Source organism: Chanodichthys erythropterus, chromosome 2 (assembly GCF_024489055.1).
Source record: "Chanodichthys erythropterus isolate Z2021 chromosome 2, ASM2448905v1, whole genome shotgun sequence".
Classification (NCBI taxonomy): Eukaryota; Metazoa; Chordata; class Actinopteri; order Cypriniformes; family Xenocyprididae; genus Chanodichthys; species Chanodichthys erythropterus.
This window is the reverse complement of record NC_090222.1, coordinates 23,099,517-23,121,462: the sequence shown is the minus strand read 5'-3', so window position 1 is coordinate 23,121,462 and position 21,946 is coordinate 23,099,517. Positions and strand designations below refer to the sequence as shown.

The 21,946-nt window shown below is 35.1% G+C and overlaps 1 protein-coding gene across 3 annotated transcripts; it reads left to right on the top strand.

The window, feature by feature from the left end:
* The first annotated feature begins 387 nt into the window (after positions 1-387).
* On the top strand, positions 388-21,771 carry sh3d21 (SH3 domain containing 21). Of its 3 annotated transcripts, XM_067405354.1 has the most exons (17): positions 390-583; positions 1,531-1,688; positions 1,795-1,852; positions 7,584-7,696; positions 8,443-8,533; positions 9,339-9,400; positions 9,489-9,534; positions 9,902-9,996; positions 10,480-10,578; positions 10,993-11,044; positions 14,151-14,213; positions 14,950-15,073; positions 15,886-16,099; positions 16,467-16,535; positions 18,161-18,342; positions 18,422-18,485; positions 20,411-21,771. In XM_067405354.1, exons 1-17 carry the CDS (start codon positions 580-582, stop codon positions 20,438-20,440), a joined length of 1,524 nt encoding a protein of 507 aa, XP_067261455.1. In that variant the 5' UTR covers positions 390-579; the 3' UTR covers positions 20,441-21,771. The 3 variants fall into 3 exon arrangements, with proteins under 3 accessions (XP_067261463.1, XP_067261472.1, XP_067261455.1); XM_067405362.1 differs by lacking the exon at positions 14,151-14,213 and having other exon boundaries at positions 388-583; XM_067405371.1 differs by lacking the exon at positions 16,467-16,535 and having other exon boundaries at positions 389-583.
* Positions 21,772-21,946: the final 175 nt, after the last annotated feature.

The following is a 21,946-nucleotide window of genomic DNA, read 5'->3' as shown; positions in this document are numbered from 1 at the left end:
TAATTGTTAAATGGTCATATTGAGAAACTACACCTATTTGAATGGTCTCTTAAAAAAAAAAAAGCTTTATTATGTGTAAACTGGCCTGACAGGCTCTAAATAAAAGCACTACAGTCTCAGTACAATCATATATCTGCTATCTACTCAATAAAAGTGCAATAAAAAAATGTCAACACACTCTTTATTACAAAGATTACACTCATATAAAATCACAGTTATATTTAAACATTAGGTTTTTCCTTGAATTCCTTCCAAGTGAGAACACCTACTGTAATTTTTGCTGTGACACATGACACCAGGAGGTTCATACCAACACAAACCTGTCTCACCTGTTACACTCTCTCTCTCTCTCTCTCTCTCTCTCTATCTATCTCTCTCTCTCAGGGTATAACATGTCTTGACTAGGTGGGAATTTTTTTTCTTTTCAACAATGCTAATGTTTGACTAGGAAGGAGGAGGTCCGAGAAAGCCTTTGCTGTCTTTGGATTGAGTAATTCACAGGGATTCCATGACACTTTGAGAACCGAACAGAATCTACATTGTCTGATTTGGTGCTCTGAGCAAAGCTTTAAAGGAGCCATGGGTGAGTTTTTAAGCCTTGATTCAAAATAATGTCTTGTTATGATTTGGCAAGTTGTAGTGTTTGTGATATTTGGGTTATGTTTACGGTAGCCTACATTTATGGGAAATGTAATATTATAAGTGTACTATAATTTTAATAAGTTTGCAGTAAGTTATAAATAAGTGTCAGATGATTTAGAATGAGCTGCTTTTCGTAGTATATATTTAATATTTTAATATTATTACTAACATGTATATGTACAAAATAAGTGCATGTATTTTCATGTTACCCTGTAATATATGAAGAAATATATATATATATATTTCAGACATTAAGTCTTTATCAAACCCTCCATATTTGGTAAATAAACTTGAAATGGCAGTTTATGTCATCAAATGTGCAGATACTAATCTCATTTTAACACTGTTTTATGAGTTTCCATAAACTACCTGTCATTGAGACTTGACATTTAGATCATTCAATAAAAGGGTGAATCATACAATCAAAGGGTTTCTTCTTGGAAATCAAATGTATGCAATTCCACTGTGAATCATGCACAGTGCTCTTTGTACTGATATGCATTTGTGAGTTCAAGTTACTAAGGTTCAACTCACATACCTGTAGGCCTGTTGAAACACATTGTTCATGGCTGTCTTGAGAGGCACATAAATCTTACTACTTCTATCTCTTTCTCTATGTTTTTTCATGCCTTTCACATAATTAGACACATGTATCTTTAGGGTAAGTATTTCATAAAAAAATAAGGCTTACTGGTGATTCACAAAGTGCAACTAAGTAACATCTTATCTGGCCCTGATGAAATCTGCATTGATTTCAAGGGAAAATCAGTGGAATGGATAAAAATGTTAAAAAGTGTTTTAGATACTTATGGGCAAGCTGAAATATTTAATAAAACACTCCAATTTACTAACCCCTGATGGGTTTACCTTTCTTTTTTTCCATTTTAGAGGTGCTTGTGCTTCTAGACTTTGAGGCGACTATGCCAGACGAGTTAACGGTGTGTGTAGGAGATGTGGTAAAGAACGTCTCAAAGGCCAAAGAAGAAGGATGGCTGGAGGGAGATCTGAGAGGAAAGAGAGGCATGTTCCCTGGCAACTTCGTCAAGGTCTGGATCTGTTAGAGCACTCTTTCAATTGCCATGTTTACGTCTTGACATGGCTCCCCTAGTTCCTATACTGGTCATTTTCAAAATGGCTCTTCTCTACCCACAGGAAGTACCTGTTTACTTAATAGGGGACAGCAACAGAGAGCCAAGAAGCATAAGGAAATGTAAGTCCCCATTATAAAACCTACCAAATAAGATAAACATAAAAACCTACCATGGTGGTATTTATGAATTAATTGTATGAATATATTTTTTAAAAAGTGAACGAATCAATCATTTGCAAGTCCCATTTGAAGCGTGTGACTTTTGCTGCGTTCACGCCATGTCGTAAGACTTTATTTCTAGCCGGCATGCATTTCGCAATGATCAGCGGTGATCAGTTCTGCGCAGATTTTAGGCTTAGGCTTGTTCGAGACCGATTGGCGTAAGACATCAAAGTACCGCGAGAGTGATTCAAAAGCATAAGGAGTCCTTGTCATACGCCAAGGTCTACGCAAACCTGATGCATCTCGAACAAGCCTATCTGCTCATCTCGAGCCTGATCAAAAGCACGATGGGAAACGACTTGCTGACGACACAGCTTAATGCTTATTGGTTTAAACAACCGTGATGTACTGTTCTCTTTTAAAATGTTTGATTTTGAAGCTGTGAAATCCTGTTTTAATGTGTATAAATTGTGTGAATATTCCCAAACTCCCATACAGTGTCATCTCTCTATGGCAGGGGTCTCCAAACTTTGTCCTTGTATATTATTAAATTGTATATTATAGGGAGATGAGAGGGTCTCTTACCATTGGAGAAAACGTAACAGCTAACTCAATCATGTGCGATACCTCTCAGCCTATTGTGTAATGGCACTGACATCAGTGGCCGCCATTCAAAACTCCTTCCCTGCACACTTCCTATGCGTACTGTCAGAGCAGGAGCGTTAGCCATTACACTTTTTTGGCTAAAGGTTGCAGGCTTGCCTTCCAGTGGCTTTGACACAACATCTATTGTTCTATCTGTTAAACAGTAATGTGGCACATTTGCTGTTTGTAATGCCGTAAATGAGTCCTACCTGTTGCAACATTCCCTAGTCTGCTTTCTCTTAAAAATACACTTTTATCAAGCTAAAATCTAGTTCCCAACGAAAGTATTGTTTAATGTAAAACATGCTGAAGATTAACAAACAGGCTGTCAATTACTTAAATGATTAGCTATGTCCCCACAAAAGCAGTTTAATCAGCATAGTGAAGCCTCTCATCCATTGACATCCATTCAAAAAACGGCCTCTGGTCTCCTTCCCTGCGTACAGCCAGAGGAAGAGCGTTAGCATTAGCCGTTATCCTTTTTTTTTTTGCTAAAGGTTGCAGGCTTGTCTTCCAGTGGCTTTGGTTTAGCTCCAACTTGCCTCAAAACACCTGCCTGGAAGTTTCTAGTAATTAGACCTTGACCTCCACAGGACAGTGGCCCTCTAGGACCCAGTTTGGAGACCCCTGCTCTATGGGATATGTGATTGTTGTCATAAAAAAAAATGTTAAAATGTGTCTATTAAAGATAAAATTGAGGGAAATCACGTCTTTTGGAAGGAATTAAAGGAACACTCCACTTTTTTTGAAAATAGGCTCATTTTCCAGCTCCCCTAGAGTTAAACAGTTGAGTTTTGCCGTTTTCGAATTAATTCAGCCGATCTCCGGGTCTGGCGGTACCACTTTTAGCATAGTTCATTGAATCTGATTAGACTGTTAGCATCGCGCTTAAAAATGACCAAAGAGTTTTGATATTTTTCCTATTTAAAACTTGACTCTTCTGTAGTTAAATCGTGTACTAAGACAGACAGAAAATAAATTGATTTTCTAGGCTGATATGGCTAGGAATACTCTCATTCTGGCGTAATAATCAAGGAACTTTTCTGCGGTACCATGGCTGCAGCAGTGCAATGATATTACGCAGCGACTGTGAGCCCCTGCTTGCACAGGGAACGTGCCTTGAGACCATGGAGACGTTTGTGAGAGACGCTGCGTAATATCATTGCACCTGCTGCACCCATGGTACGGCAGCAAAGTTCCTTGATTATTACGCTGGAATGAGAGTATAGTTCCTAGCCATATCAGCCTAGAAAATCACAACTTTTTATTTTCCGTCTGTCATAGTACACGATTGAACTACAGAAGAGTCAAGTTTTAAATAGGAAAAATATCAAAACTCTTTGGTCATTTTTAAGCACGATGCTAACGGTCTAATCAGATTCAATGAACTATGCTAAGCTATGCTAATAGTGGTACCGCCAGAACCGGAGATCGGCTGAATGGATTCGAAAACGGTAAAACTCAACTGTTTAACTCTAGGGGAGTTGGAAAATGAGCCTATTTTCAAAAAAAGTGGAGTGTTCCTTTAAATAAATAGCAAATACTTTGGGTGTCTTGTTCATCAAGTTTATTTTCATATAAGCGAGAACTTAAATTACATCAGGTTTATTAGTAACACAGTTCATGAATCCCGCGATATCTCGCGAGAGAGATTCAAAAGGAGTATGCTTTCCAATCGCTCTCGCGGTACTTTGAAGTCATACGCCGATCGGTCTGGAGTAAAGGTGCGTTCACGCGGCCTCGTAATTCCTGTAGTTACGAGATTCTAGCTTGTAAAAAGCGTTCACGTCCTCGTAGAGCTTGTAATTACAGCTTGTAAGCTGGGAGTTTTCTGAAAGCTCCCAGATGTACCACGTGGCCGCTGTACCACCTGACCGCTGTAGATTCATTTATTAGGCGTTGATAGTGGTGCCATGGAAACGCATAATTCCCAGTCCAAGGACCAAAAGGACATGAAAAGCTCCGAATATAACGTCACGTGTTGTCATTTCAAGATTCCGGTAAATACGAGGTGACGTGAATGCAGCTTAACTGCAGGTGGGAGAATCTGAACTTCAACTTGGATAAATCAAAGTCCCCAACAGTAATAGAGACGTTCCCTCAAAATAAATCTGTATTAGATGAATGATAGATAAAGTTTTTCAGAGTTTTTAAGAGTTTTTCAGTGGCAGATTAAAAAAACGTTTATATCACTGATTCTTGAGAAGTGGGACAAAACAGGATGCAATATTGAAAAAAATAAACCTTATTCTCAGGCAAGTTAAACTACATTTATGTATCTTACATGTAATAAGCTACTGAGCAATGCTTTGATACAACCTCCCAACTTTACTCTTTTTAATCAAAATGTGCTTTTTACCTTGCCATCACTTATATTGTGTCAACACCGTCAGACAACAAAAACACAAATTAATTTTCACTCACATTATGCAAGACCTATAAAAAGTATAGTAAACACTCATTTTTACCAAGGCTGACAGAGGCCACAAAAAAATACTTTCAATATGTGTATATATATTTATTATAAAGATTTTCATTTGTGTTTCTTTAAATTGGACTGTGAAATATAACTTTAACTTTATCTTTAACAAAAATCAAGATGATTTTAACATTTCAAAACCCATTCTCATGTTAGCAGACAGATTACATTTTTACCTATGACCAACAATTCCTAAACAAATATAAAATATCATAATGATATATCAAAATATTCATCTGACGGAGTTGACACATCTGACGGTGTTGACGAAAACCTGACTTGTAGTCATGTTAACTATCAAATACTTGAATCAATCAATTACTCTATTAAAACAAACACAACAAACAGTGAGTATGTTAACAAAACAAAAATAATGACTTTATTCAACAATATCTGTAGAACCTGGAAGCGCTGAACATATAAACAGCATAGAAGAATGACACAGAAGCGAGGATACTGTTGAATAAAATCGTTATTTTTGTTTAGTTTTTGGGCACAAAAAGTATTCTCGTCTCTTCATAATATTGAGGTAGAACCACAGCACTTAAGTTGAACCACTTGAGTTTTAACAATGTCTTTAGTACCTTTCTGGACCTTGAAAGTGGTGATTATATTGCTGTCTATGGACAAGTCATAAACCTCTTGGATTTCATCAAAAATATCTTAATTTGTGGTCTGAAGGTCTTATGTGGAACGACATGAGGGCAAGTAAAGGATTAAAAGATTAGTTCACTTTAAAATGACAATTAGCCCAAGCTTTACTCACCCTCAAGCCATCCTAGGTGTTTATGACTTTCTGCTTTCTGACGAATACAACTGGAGAAATATTAATAATCACCCTGATGCTCCTAATCTTTATAATGGGAGTGCACAGAAACCACCTGTTTGAAACACAAAAAAAGTGCATCCATCCATCATAAACATACTCCACACAGCTCTGGGGGATTAATAAAGTCCTTCTGAAGCGAAACGATGTGTTAAAAAAATATCCATATTTAACTAAGGAAGAAGCATTTTTAACTGTTAGAGTTTTACACTTTCTTCCTAAGTTGAATATGGAAGGCGGTCTGGCGGAAGCTAGATATTTTACTTCATAATGTGTTGAATATGAATATTTTTTTTTTTTACACAAATGCATTGCTTCAAGTCAGATGGACTTTATTAACCCCCCGGAGCTGTGTGGAGTACATTTATGATGGATGGATGCACTTTTTTGAGTTTTAAACAGGTAGTTTCTGTGCACTGCCATTATAAAGCTTATCGGAGCAGCAGGGTAATAATTAAATTAAGCCTAACTCTGCTAGAAGTGATGACTAATCCACAAAAGCAATATACGCTGTCAGGTCATATAGTTAGTATTAGTACAATATTAGAAAAACTATACACTATTTTATATTTAATATAATTAAAAATGACTTGAAAACCACAAAAATATGATGACTTCATGTTGAATGTCAACTCCGTCATTGGCCTGTCACCACCATCAGACAGAAAATCTGACGGTGTTGACACTGACGGTGTTGACATATTGGCATTTCTTTCACAAAACAAATGGAGTTCATGTAGTAGCCATTTTGTTTTCTCTGTTGATGCTATATGCTAATAGAACCTGCTTCAGGAGAAAAAAATAATCTAAAAATTTTGAATAATTTCCTCATGAATTGGAAGAGGGTGTTGACATATCATGGTTGTGACACAGGGAATATTAACATTAAGATTTAAAATATTCTAAAATTATAAAACTTACTAGAGCCTGTCTGACATTGATGTACTCTGCAGAGGTGGAATGTGGCAAGGGGGTCCCTCAGAGTGACAGCTGCCCCTGATATTCCCTGATATTATTACATTTTAATAAATGTCTGACGGTGTTGACAAAAAGTGGGGACACAACTTGGAAATCTTATAAAACATGCATGTGTCATTGAAAAACAATATTGCTCTGACATGAAATATTATCAAGTATTGCTTTTTATAAAACAAGCTTTTTCATCATTAAATAAAAACATTTTTATCCATTTTATTGCATACAAATTTTTGAACCCTTCTCTGTGGACACACTGTTTTAGATGTAGTGAGAAGACAATAAGTGTTATACATTTGATATAATAATGATAAAATTAAATTGAAGGGGATAATTGTGATAAATACTTTCTATTATTAATCCCTCATAACATTTAAAATAGAAAATATTTTTATTTTTAAACCTAATAGCAGTTACAATTGCTGGACATGTTTTGTCCCATCTCTCAAGAATCAGTGATATCCGAATCTAGTTCCACAAGCGTGTCTGAAGTTGTCCAAAGCATTTCAACATGGCAGACTAAAATAAGTAGGCTAATGAAAGGTTTGTGCCTCCACATCCGGTCTCAAATTATACCCACCAAAATCCATAGGCTAGGACTGCCCTATATCCTCCATAAAACAGTGCTTGTCATAAAAGTGAAGTAGCTACTTGTAAAAGTGAAAGCTAGGAGTGCTTTTTGCAGTCTAGTTCAGTTCAGTTTGTTCTCGCATCTGAACGTGTTGACATGTTCCATATGTTTTCCACTTACTTCAATGCTCCAGCGAAGAAACCAAAGGTGCAGACGAGGAAATGCGAGGTGACTTTTCCCTACGCTCCCCTGCATGAGGACGAGCTGGGGCTGGTTGTCGGGGAGACCATCGAGATTCTCAGAGAGGTATAAACCCCACATTTCTATAAAAGCAAAACTTTAATGATGCTAAATTGATTTTACGTGGAAAGTTTCATATAGTACGTTTACTTACACACTTGCTGAAGTGGTAGTCTCATCATCTTTGTGAACGTTAAAGGAATATTTCACCAAAATAATAATAAACAGTTTACTCACCCTCAAGTCTTTTCAAATGTGTATTATTTTTCTTGAGGTAGAATATTCACACTGCTCCTATCCATATAGGGAGAATTCAGATTAATTTGAACACTTTTTCCAAGTCATCTCAATGGCATGACATATATGAAAGGACATAAATGAAATGTTACCTCATTGATTTGTATGTAAACACAGCCAGCTGTCATAAATAATAAATCCTGACAATGTGATCAGAGCACCTACATAAAAATATATTGTATCCTCCTGAAAGTGTTTATTTTTTTGATAAAGGATGTCTTACAGTAGTACATCATTTTGCTTTTTACACAACTACTTAACAAACAAGTAAATATATGTGAAATCAATGAAATTTCAGTTGAAATTACATTACTGATAAAATGTTTGGGGTTAGTACAATGTTTTTTTAATGTCAATGTCTATATATATATATATATATATATATATATATATATATATATATATATATATATATATATAATGGTTGGAAATATTTATGCTTCCAAACATTTTTATATTTGAAACAATGTCATGTTTCTTTTTTTTAATACAAATGAATCTGTTTTGTCTGGCAGATTGAAGATGGGTGGTGGATGGGAAAGAAAAATAACCAAATTGGAGCCTTCCCATCAAATTTTGTGAGGGAAATTTTTGTCCCTTTAAAAGGTAAGCTTATACACTAAAACTGGAGCTGTAAGGATTTGCATTTCTTTCACATAATGAGCATCATCTTTTAGCTACATCTGATACACTACCCTCCATCATTTTTGGGGCAAAGACAGCAAACTGTTACTTGGCCACCATATTTCTGTGACAAACCAGTATTTGGATCTTGCAGTATAGGCTCAAGAAGTCTTTTTGTGGACAGAAAAAATCCACACATGCTTCCTGAAGAGTGTTTTTGTCAGACATTTCAGATTTTTATTGGTTTTGGTTGGATTTTGGTTAGCCTAAGCCAAGGTTTGACTAATGTCTCCTATTTTATTCTTGTTGCCCAGCATCACAATGGTTTCTTAATTTTTACCAGCACAACTCTGGTTGATAAATGGTAATAACAGAGTCCAAAGTTTATCAGCCTAGAACAATGACTAAATGCTGAAAATGCTAAATGCTTATCACTGCGGGAAGCAATTAAAAGGTTGAATAATCGCAAACATCTGCTAAGCTATTGGTTCTAAACATTGTAGCGTCCTGAAAAGGGGATATAGTGGAGGGCAGCGTATAGGTTTCCATTCCACTTTTCCATTGCTGTTCTGTGTAAACATGCGCTAGACGAATGTGTTTGACTCTTGCGCTCACATCTTGCATCTTTTGCAGCATCTTGCACTTGTAACTGTGTTCTAAAAACATGGCGCTAAAGTTAAAAGAAGTTTGACTTTTAAAAAACATTCCACTGTTCACACAAAACATGTTCTGTGTCAATGGCCCCTATGTTCGCTACTGTCTTCTGAACCCTGTTAATGTTCTGCAGATGGCAAGATAACTGAAGCCAAAGCCAGGCCGAAACTCTCTGAAGCTGTCTTCAATAAAGAGGTGAATATTATTATATTATATATTATATTTACATATATTATATACTTCTTTTATTCATTTTTATTTATTTACTTTTTATTATTTACAGGGAAAAGTACAGCAGAGAACAAGTTTACGAAGAAAAACATCAGGCAGTAAGAAGTCTAAAAACTACCATACAGTTGACGTTTGTTAAATAATTGAATGTTGTTTATCTGGTTCTTGAGGTTGTATTCTTCAACTTGAAGAGAACCAAGTTACACTATTCCTATTCTAGACGGTGACAAAGAAAACACATAGAGTCTTAAGACAATGCTAATGCAGTCATCGGTGAATGAAAAGATCTATTCTTAAAGGACTTCCCTAAGGGCTTCATACCAAAAAGGCGGTGCTTTAAACATGTGCTTTCATATTCACCCACCAAACCTGCCAGAACAAATCCTTTAGGGAAAACTTGCTAATAAGTTTATTACAATGCCAGTACATTTTAGGTCGCTGAATACATATTTATTTCCTCCACAGTAAAAGAATGTTGTCGGGTGATGTTCGACTACATAGCTGTTGCCGAAGACGAGTTAAACCTGAAGAAAGGAGACGTCATAACAGTTATCAACAAGGTGTGTCATTGGTGGCTGACCGACTACTTTCTATTTATATGGCATAAAGTACATTTTCTAAAGAAAAAAAATGTTACCTCACCGGATTTGTTTGTAAAGGATAATGTACAGTCAGCTGGTCATTGCAGCAAAATAATAAACCCTGACAAGGTGATCAGTATGCCGAAACATTATTCTGAAGGGGTGCATTTTGACCGCATAAGACCACATGGCTGTACAATATCTCAATTATTACTGACTATTTAATATTTTTGCATTTTATTTTTAAATAAAAATATTAATTTATTTAAAAAATAAACCTTGTTTAACCCAAACTTTTCTAGGTAGTGTATAAGAAACAAAAATAGAGTGGAGTGATATATATGTTTTCATAACTGCCAACATCCTCATTTGTTTGTTTATACCCCATATACAAGTTAGTATCTTTTCCTGGGCAGTGAGTCAGCTTTTTTTTTTTTCTTTTTTTTTTTCTTTTCCCTGAAGGCCACCGAGGACGATGGCTGGTGGGAGGGGGAACTGAACGGACACAGGGGCTTTTTTCCTGATAACTTCGTCATGGTGATCCCAGCGGATACTCTTAATGTGAGTGTGGGACAGAGAAATGTTCTCATGATTGGCCCATTTGTGTGCTGTTAGAGAATGGGAGTCTCCCTTTTGTCAACACTGCAAAACTGATTTATGGCCAAGGACATTCATTTTACTTTACAAATAGCTTAATTTGTTTTAAGGTGGAACAGACTGGAGGTTATAAATCTGTTTTTAATGCCTTGATCCTGTCCGTAATGACACAAGACGGCTAACTGTGGTATATACATGGCTGTATTTTCTTCCTGTTACTTTGGGCTTATTAAAAGAGATTGACTCAGAGGTTTCCATTAGAGGAGAGGAACACTAAAAACGGTGACTTGATTCTTCCTACATGAAAAGAGTGTGAGCTTTATCCTGCTCAAAAGGACTAATTCATATTTGGCTGACAATTTCTCGTTTCTGACGCAGACTGGGAATGCAGGCCAGACACCGGTGAGACGTGGCTCTCAGAAACACGCAGGTAAGACATCAACATTTGTCATAGCGGCAGGGCCGGTTCGACAAGTCAGATTATATCAAACGTGCACTAGCTGGGAATGTTGCTAGAAATAGTTGCATTAGAAGATTAGGGGGGTGTGTGAGCTGGTTTGATTAGATGAACGACATAGTGTCGACATGTCATGCCGTCTTGTCGTCATATTTTTAAAAGATTGAATCAAAAGATTGTCGGTTGGATCCTGCATGGGGAGTCTTTTTGTTATGTGATTATATTATTTTTTGTCCATATTTATTATAGTATCGGTAAATCAATATACAAAAGTACATTCAAAGTTATACATTATACAATTGTATAGGGGTCATTGACGAATAAGGTTTTTAAAAGTGTAAAAAAAAAACCTAATGGAGATATAGCTAATTTTTAAGTTTTATTAAGTGTTAACAATGAGATTATGTGGTTTTGTAATGAATTAACACTGCTTTTGTCATTTTTAACAAAATGGATAAATTTGTCACCAAAAAAGTAATTCGGTTTAACCAAAATTTTGGTTTTACCGAATGACACTTTTCGTTTTACTGAATAGCAATATTTTCAAACAGTGCTAACAGGCTGATATCCAGTTAGCTAGCTAGATTGCTAGCTTAGATTGCTAGCTAGCTAGCAAAAGTACAATCAGACAAACATATTATATTTAGTACATGTTTTATAGTGGTTGTACCGAATGACCTGATGTTTCCGGATATGCGTATAAGCAAGTGAAAACATTAATTTTTCAAATAGTTGAGAGAGTTAGTAACTTTCTGAATGATGTCACATTCACTCACATGATATTAAACGCATGACTCCAAAATGGCCCTTTTATATCGGTTACTCCGAATGACATGATTAAAATTAATTTTTCCGGACATTCTTTCTCATTACAAAGCAATGACTTCTATACATAATTTTAATATCATTTTGCACTATGTTGATATATGATGTTATAAAACCATCCCAGAATAAAAAATATATACATGTATTACATTTTAAGATATTTTAATCATAAATGAAATGGCTGTATTGGCCTTTGGACAGTTAAACCGAATGACCTTTTGACACTTTAAAATACCTTTTATATGTAACAAAATATAATTAAAACCTTTTGGATTCCATAAAAGTGATCTAGTTGTACTACCTTACTTACTTTGGATGTCATATCTTTGTTTTGTATTACTATTAAGGCCTTTGGACAAAAAAATGACCCATCACGTCATAGACCAATATGCTAAGCTTAAAAAAAAAGGATCTGATTGTATAAAATCTGAGTTTTATATACTGTTTTGTGTCTTTATAACAACTCGGATGTCTTCAGCAAATAATTATTATAGATTTTATCAAAGAACAAAAATACTTTAATGCCAGTTAAGCTGGAATTAATCAGTGGAAAATATACACAGTGACTCTTGAGTTATGGTTCTAATGAAGGATAAGTCATCATTGTCTAAACCACAGCAGTCGCATACTTCCCTTATTTGAGATGAGAGACAATCTGTATTAGACGTCGCTAAGAATCTTATTAACTAGAGGAAGTTCAAGTTCAGTTTTTTTACTTTTATTACTATTATTATTTTCACATCATGCACAAATAAAGACAACTAAAAGATGTTTTTTCTTCTACAAAGTTTTATAATTGTTCTATGAACTTCATACAGTGCTCAAGCCCTTATTATTATGCTAAATGATTTTGTTTTTATTTAGCTTGACTTAATTAACACGTTAGCTTATGTTTGGTAGCTCACAGAAACTCTCTGATGAATACTACAAACTATGAAATGCACTTTCTGCACCTGTTATTGACAGCTTATATCTAGGACAGGAAGTAGGCTTTTTTTGCTTATCTCACATTTTGTTTTGCATCCAAGCACAAAACTCTGCCTTTTTCCTTTAGACTGAACATATATTTTGCTGAGGAATTGTCTCTGTGACTGTGTTAAAGTGGTGTTAAAAGCCTAGAAGTGTAGTACAAAAATCTGTTCTATGCTGATCTGGTCTAAGTCTGACATACACATAACACATTACCACAAACCACTCTAAGAAATACTGATGCAGCTGTGTGGGGCTGTGACAGGAAGTTATAGTAGGCCATAAAGAGATGACATGTGAGCAGACTCTAGAGGAAGGCAAGGGCAGAGTGGAGCACCTCTTTGCTCTCTATATATACACCTTCATTTCCATATGAGCATAGGGTTGTGATGCTGGAAAACTGACAAATCTGACAGGGTATGTATAGACTGTATTTATTTTTTTTCTTTTTGAAGATTTGGCTTCCAAAGAAAAGATCTTGTCATAGTGGTCCTGATGGGAGGTGAAACAATGTTCTGTATGAGAGAGGATGTTTACTCTAAATAATTACATGTGATATTTATGGCTCTGACAAGATCTGTGCATGCGTTTGATTTCGTCTTAGATTAGACTTTAATGTCGTCTTTGATTTTGAATGCACGAGACGGATTCTGAATGAGCACAGAGATCTGGACTGTTTTGTTTTGTAGGACACAGTTTAATTACTGTTAATGCTATTCAGGGAACTTTTGTATGTGTGTGTGTATGTAGCCACAGGAAACAGCCGGCTCAGTTGCTCATTTGTCAGGGAAAGTTACATGTTCCCATGCCACTGAGACCTTCAGCATGTGTCCTGTTTAGTTGTGTGAATGCTTCAAAGTGATGTTTATTTTGTGCTGTTATTTTAAAAGTGTGTAAAGGGCAAAGTTGCTTCAAGGGTTCTGGCTGGCCTTCTCTGGCACTCTTTGGACAAGCGATCGCAATCCATCCAGCAAGATGTCCTCTCTTGTGGGGCATGTTATTAAAAAGGCTTTATTAAAATAGGACTGTTACATTAAAAACCACAACCTAAGCAATGCTTCATCAGGGTAACCATTTAATCATTTACTCTAACATCCCCTTATAAAGCCTTTTTAATATCATACCCCACGCAAGTGCCTTGGGCTGTTTTATTTATGGGAGGGAATTCCATTATTCAGCTTGCAATAACATTGAGAAGAGGCAACAATGACTGTTACATGTGTTTGATACATTTGTTTGTTGCATTGACGGAAACAAATAAATCTTTTATCTTCTTATATCTCAGAGAATCAGATGCCAGTGATGGACCAGAACAGCTCTGATACAAATCCTAAGACAGACACTAAAAGTAATCTGAAAACTATAAATAACCTTTTTAAAGTAGAACATCCTGTCTTAATGACTATATTCTGGAGTAATTTTACATCTAAGGGTGTGTTCACACTTGGCAGGTTTGGTTTGATTAAAACAAACTCTTGTGCGATTGTTATATTGCAGTTCACTTAAATAACTGTGAACGCTGCCATCCAAACCCTGGTGCGCACCAATCAAGCAGACCGAGACCCCTGAAAAGGTGGGTCTGTGGTGCGGTTTGACTGAAATATGAACAAATCATGAACCAAAGACCAAAAACAGGACGTAATGTCACAAGCATACATGGTTCTTCTTGTCATAGTCATGATGTTGCCCATTACAGTTTGGTACAGGCATCAGAACCTTGTCTTCTTGCAGCAGATTTTCGTTTGTGCACAACGGAGGAATTCCTGGTGCTGGAGGTTATAAATCTTAGCTGGTAAAAAAAAATAAAAATAATAATAATAATAATTGGTGCATTTAGCCTAGCAAGCATCATATTTTTTTTGGATGTTCAGTAAGTTCTGTCACAAAACATATGTCATAAAAGCTGTTTTTTTTTGTTTTTTGTAATTTTAGGTTCTAAATGTATTTTTTTCATTCAGACCAAAAGAATCAAGAGAACTGAACTACAAGTGTGAACGCATCCTAAAACGTTTTATTAAATATTTATTTATATTACATTTATTACTTCAATAAGCATGGTATTTATCTCTTGTCTTTACACACAGGTGAGAAACCAGACACTAAAGACTTTCGAAGTGACCCGCCTGGTAAAATCAAGTTGCCTGGTCTACACAAACCACCTGTTCTTCCACCACCCGTCAAAGAGAAGCCCATAAAACTAACACCAAAGTAAGTGATGCCTTAGCAAATCATGTTAGAGCATACAACCTTTTCATGAGACTCTCATCACAGTAACACCAAATACAGAAGAAATCTGAAACAAATGTTTTTCACTGTTTCATCAGTCAGTTATTTTCCTGAGAGACTGAATTCCTCCACATTAGATAATCATTTAGCATTATGTGTTATTCTAAAGGGCCTGTGAATGTTCAGTCTTGTAAAGAGCAATGGAAAATTTATGAGTTGCTAAGGGACTAAACAAACTCAAACTGCCTGTTTCCTGTTTTTCTGAGTGAGCATATAAAAAACAGAAACTGCCATGTGCTCAAAGCAGAGCTTACAGAAACAACTGTCATTCTGATAGAATTGCATGTACAAACTAAGACATTACAGTCAATTAACAGTTAATCTAATATTTTCCAAAACAAATCAATGCGATTGCATTGTTTGAAAAGGCTTTAAGGCACATTAGATACAAATTTATAGCATAGTCACCATGTTATAGATGCTGATGCTTATTTTGATTTCAGTGCAGAGAAAATTAGTGTGTCCAATCCTGCCCCTGGAGGGCCACTGTCCTGGAGAGTTTAGCTCCAGCCCCAATTAAACATACCTGAACCAGCTAATCAAGGTTTTTAGGCATACTGGAAACTTCCAAGCAGGTGCTGAGGCAAGTTGGAGCTAAACTCTGCAGGACAGTGGCCCTCCAGGGCCGAGTTTGGACACCCCTGACTTAAAAGGTCCTCGGATGTATTTTAAAATATTGTATATCAATAATGCATAATGTGTAATATGCATAATGCATATTTTCCCCCTCTTAGAAATGTTGAAGAGCCACAACTTGTCTCACCGAAACAACAGCCCCCTGCCTCGACAGTACAGAAAGAGGTTAAAGACAATAAGGATGTTAAAGATAAGACCCCTGACCAGTTTGACGGTGTAGACGTGTCCTCAGAGAAACTGAGCCATCCCACGGCCAACAGAGCCAAACCTCCACAGAGAAGACCTCCAACAGCCCTCACCACTGCCATACAAGTGAGCTTAACACACAGGCACAGACGTGACGCTCATAGACGCTTCAGGATTTGAGTTGATTGGCTTTTAGTTTAAGAGATGAATTGCAACAAAACAGAATGCTCTGAACTTAATGAGTCAAGCTTAAAAATGTTTAATTAAAAATGTGTTTTTCAAGACGCAGCACTCAATCAAAGCATGTCTGGGGAGGTGCACGGAGAATGATGATAAAATCAAAAATTAGGGCTGTCAATCAATTAAAATAATTAATCATGATAAAATATAATTATAAAAATTATATATTATAATAATTCATTTTAAATAACAAGTTAAATATTCAGTCTAATGTCTTGATAAATAATCCAAATAACATCTGTTTTTCATAAAGGTTCCAGATGAAACTGACCACAATGAAACTTCAGAAGGGAAAGATGGATTACCACAAAATATTCAAGAGGTTTGGATAACTCTTTATTATAACTTTCATTAATTACATTATATAATGCTACACAGATCAGATTACCTCATGTACCTTCAAATATATGAAAGTGTAATTCATATAGGCCTATGGTATTATATTTGAATGTACATGAACCATTGATCTGTCAAGCTTTATATCATGTTTTAAGAGTCTAATAATGAAAGTTGTTCTAAAGTGTTACCAAAGGTTGAAAAATTAATATTACATTATGGAATTATTTCTGTCTATAAAACATCTCCTTAAACATCTGATATATACCAGTTTGAGGTTGGTAAGATTTTTAATGTTTTTGAAAGAGGTCTCTCATGCTCACCAAGGCTGCATTTATTTGATCAAAAATACAATAAAACAGTAATATTGTGAAATATTATTACATTTTAAAATGAGTGTTTTCTATTTTAATATATATTATAATGTAATTTATTCCTGTGATGGCAAAGCTGAATTTTCAGCATCATTACTCCTGTCTTCAGTGTCACATGATCCCTCAGATATCATTCTGTTTTGCTGATTTGGTGATCAAGAAACATTTCATATTTTTATCAATGTTAAAGGGTTAGTTCACCCAAAAATGAAAATTCTGTCATTTATTACTCACCCTCATGCCGTTCCACACCTGCAAGACCTTCATTAATCTTCAGAACACAAATTAAGATATTTTAGTTGAAATCCGATGGCTCCGTGAGGCCTCCATAGGGAGCAATGGACACTTCCTCTCTCAAGATCCATAAAGGTACTAAAAACATATTAATATTGGTTCATGTGCGTACAGTGGTTCAATATTAATATTATAAAGCGACGAGAATATTTTTGGAGCGCCAAAAAAAACGAAATAACGACTTATTTAGTGATGGCCGATTTCAAAACAATGCTTCAGGAAGCATCGGAGCACAGATGAATCAGTGTGTCGAATCTGCTGTTCAGAGCGCCAAAGTCACGTGATTTCAGTCGTTGGCAGTTTGACACGCGATCTGAATCATGATTCGACACACTGATTAATTTGTGCTCCGATGCTTCCTGAAGCAGTGTTTTGAAATCGGCCATCACTTAATAAGTCGTTGTTTCGGTTTTTTTTGGCGCTCCGAAAATATTCTCGTCACTTTATAATATTAATATTGAGCCACTGTACTCACATGAACTGATTTAATATGTTTTTACTACCTTTATGGATCTTGAGAGAGGAAGTGTCTATGAAGGCCTCACAGAGATATCGGATTTCAACTAAAATATCTTAATTTGTGTTCTGAAGATTAACGAAGGTCTTACGTGTGTGGAACAGCATGAGGGTGAGTAATAAATGACAGCATTTTCCTTTTTGGGTGAACTAACCCTTTAAGAACATTTGTGCTGCTTAATTATTTTGTGTAAACTTAGATTCTTTGAATGGGAGTTTAAAAGAACAGCATTTATTTGAAATTGATTTTTTTTTTTTTTTTTTTTTTTGGTCACTTTAGATCAATTTAATGCCTCCTTTCTTTCAATAACAACAAAAAAAGTACTGAACCCAAACTTTTGAACTGTAGTGTGCAACCATTTGCCCTAGGATTTAAATCCCTCTTCATCCCTCAGTTGCTCAGTTGCTGGTATTTTTTTTTTCACAGGTTACAGAACCTCAGTCAGCTCCTCCTGCCAAGACAGAACAAGTAACTAAGAGCACTTCACCACCCAAGGCACAGACTGAAGGCAAAGCTGTGGTTCAGGAGGAGACGGCATCACTGGCCTCTGTGCTGACAGAACTCAAAGATCTCCGCATGTCACTGGATCTTCTCAAAGCACAGCATGAGTGAGTATAAACCCCTGACTACACCTGAATGATCATATCGCACATTTCTTTTATTGCAACATTCCTCTTTCCTGTCCAGGAGAGACATAAAAGAGATAAAAGATGAACTGAAGGGCGAGACGGAAAAACGCATGAGATTACAGGTGAGTGGTGAGATATGAGTTTATTCTGTGGATATAAAAAAGTGTCGTATCTAAAACAAACTTGTAAAAGAGAAAAAAATTGAAGTCATTTTTTTACATCAGAGATTCTCATTCAATTATATCAATGCTATTTCAGTTCAAAAAATAAAATTAAATAAATCCAGTTAAATAAATACTATATTGCACATTAAATCAAGTTGCCAATGGCACATAAGGGCTCATTTGTTTTAGCCTAAAATCAGAAGAGCACTAACTACACTTCCACATTCAGAGCAACCCATAAAGGCACATTGTTATACCGTCTTCATCCTCAAGAGAGCAGCAGTGAGTTAAAACTACAACCTGTTCAACCCTATGGTTCAACCTGATAGAACTTCCAAACCTCTGCATGCAGTACTGAGTAGTAACTGATTACATGTAATCTTATGTAATCAGATTCCAAAAATTATGTACGTGCAATTAAATTGGTCACATGACATGCAGGTAAACACACTTTTTTTATTTATATTTTTTAGTAAATATTTTTATTTTAAAATGATTTTTTTTTATTTCAAATTTTTTATGACTTAATAGCTTTTTATTAAACTTACAAACCCCCTGCAGTTTTTTTCACGAACCCCAGTCTGGGAAACCCTGACATATAATGTAATATTTAATGCATGTTGTTATTGATAAAAATGAATGGAATATATTTTATCTATCTATCTATCTATCTATCTATCTATCTATCTATCTATCTATCTATCTATCTATCTATCTATCTATCTATCTATCTATCTATCTATCTAGCCTATCAATGTAATAAATGAGTTCATAAGTAATCTAAAATGAATCAATCAAAAAGTAGTCAGAATACATTACATAAAATGAGTAATCTAGATTACATTACATTACTAACTGCAATTTTTGTCATGTCATTTGGAATCAGTAACCAACTACAATTTGTTAGTAATCTACCCAGCACTGTCTGCATCACATTTCAATTGTCATAAAGGATACCTATGTTATCCATAAACAACCTTAACAATAGCCAATTATACAGTACTGTGCAATAGTCTTAGGCACGTTAGTATTTTGACCAAAAAATAGGTTTAAGCCAGTTATTTATATATTTTGCTGTATGGTGTCAGTAGGAAATATTAGTGTACATTTCCAAACATTCCTTTTGCCATTAATTGTAAATAATCCAGTGAGATTTTTTGAAACCTAACTGCAAAGCTACCTGAAAAACTATGCGCAAGTGTACCTGGACAAAAGCTGTTTTAAATGCAAAGGGTGGTCACACCAAATATTGATTTGATTTAGTTAATAGAAGTTAATTGATAAATAAAATCTATTTAAAACAGTATTTAAAAAAAAAAAAACATCCTCACTTTACAGCATTTTTACACAAGTGCCTAAAACTTATCACAGTACTATAGTGTTGCAGGAAAGTTTCTTCAAGCATCTTGGAGACACAGCCACAGTTCTTCTGGATTTAGTCTGTCAGTTTTTTCTGTTTCTTCATGTAATCACAGATGGACTCAATGATGGTGAGATCAGATCTCCATGTGGAGAATACCGGCTGTTGTCAGACTCTTTGTGCATACAATTACATTACAATTAATGGCGAAAGGAATGTTTGGAAATTTAAACTGATATTTCCTACTGATACACTACAGCAAATTATATAAATAACTGACTTGAAACATTTTTTTTTTTCTTTCTGATAATATTAACGTGCCTAAGACTTTTGCACAGTACTTTATATCTGGCAGTTTAAAAAATGTTAAACTTTAAAAATTGACTTTAACTATCTCTTCTTCCCTGATGCAGATTTTTACCTGTAGATTTTACATTGTCAAATTTAAATATAGTCTCACCTTAATGCTAGTCTTCCTTTAATGCAAAGTGCAACTTATTAAACAATATTTTAATATTTATAGGATGAAGTGGAGGCTCTGAGGAAAAAATAGCATCCATTGAACACCAGGAGTATTTCACAATCCTCATCCTTCTCTGGGACATGGACATAAAGGCTACAGAAAGACAATGATGGAGTGTTGACAGACAGATATGTGCAGACAGATATGGAAATCCAGCACTTGTGACTTGTTGAATAATTCCTGGTTCAGTGGACCAGAAGGCTCAGAAAGCAGATCTACAAAAAGACGTTTCGTTGATCATATTCTACTCTTCAGCTCATAAGGTTGTGGGAGTCCTCTCCACTCGATTCATAAGACATATATAGTGCATTTTGAAATGTGTAAATATCAAATTTTGAATATCTAAATTCAGGGTTAAACTAGGTCATATTTTAAGGTATTAACACACTTTCTATTAATAATATATTTCTGTTTTGTGTTATTCTGTAGAAATAAATTAATGTTTTTGCTCTAAACCTGATTTACCCAGAGACTGGGTAAATGATAAACATGCATTGTCTTTTTTTTTTTTTTTTTTAATGCAACTACATAAAAGTTTTATCTGTGTTAAGACTGTGAAACAAGATGGCTTTATTTTTTGTGAGTGGAAGATATCAATGACATACAAATACAGAACTGGTATCTAAATGCAAAAGTTTAAAAGTTTCTTTGTGAATGGCATGTATAGACTTTGCTTTGTCACATAACAGAATCTAAAAGTTCATTTTCCCTTCGTGGAGATATGGCATGAGACTGAGACATAGTGTCCATTCAGACAGAAAACAGCATCTGGAATTCATGTGGAATACATTAGATCTTCATAGTCACACTAATCATTGGGAATGGACTATTTTGTAATGACATACAGACTAATTCCAAATAATAGAAATACTGTGTGTTTGTAGGTTCAGTTGCAGTGATGACATATTACCATCAATCAAGATATACTCACATTCTTTCCTTTTTTTGGCTTGTCCTTAATGTTATATGGGTTCTATACATATTAGGTGTCATATTAGCAGTTCACAAGTTTAAATATCTTCATAAAATTTTATATCAGAATGTACTTCATAAATGACAGAAGTCGTTTCATTAGAAAAATTCTAGCATCCCGTTCTAAGTTATTGTTACACTTTGGTTGAATTGTTTGGTTTTAATTTTGATGAATGTAAAGCTCAATATTTAAATCAAAATGAACTGGAAATTAAACAATAATCCAATTACACCCACTTGGTGAGCAAATATGTAACTTTAACGTGAAAAACAAGATGCCCATAAAAATGTTATTTTTGGTTTATTTAGCATTACGTTGCACATTTTTAATATACTCTTTTTATGACATAAAAGCACTAATCGGACACTGTAAAATTATATGATTTATCAAAATTTTTTCTTTTGTCAAATCAACTTTGATAATTAATGTGGTTCAGATAACATATTTTAAGTTTCTGTTGATTAAATCAATCACCTTCATTGTATCAACTCAAATTTTTAATTTCAATTAACTCAATTTTAAGGCAACCAGGTAACTTTAAGTTAAACCAACAATTCTTTTTT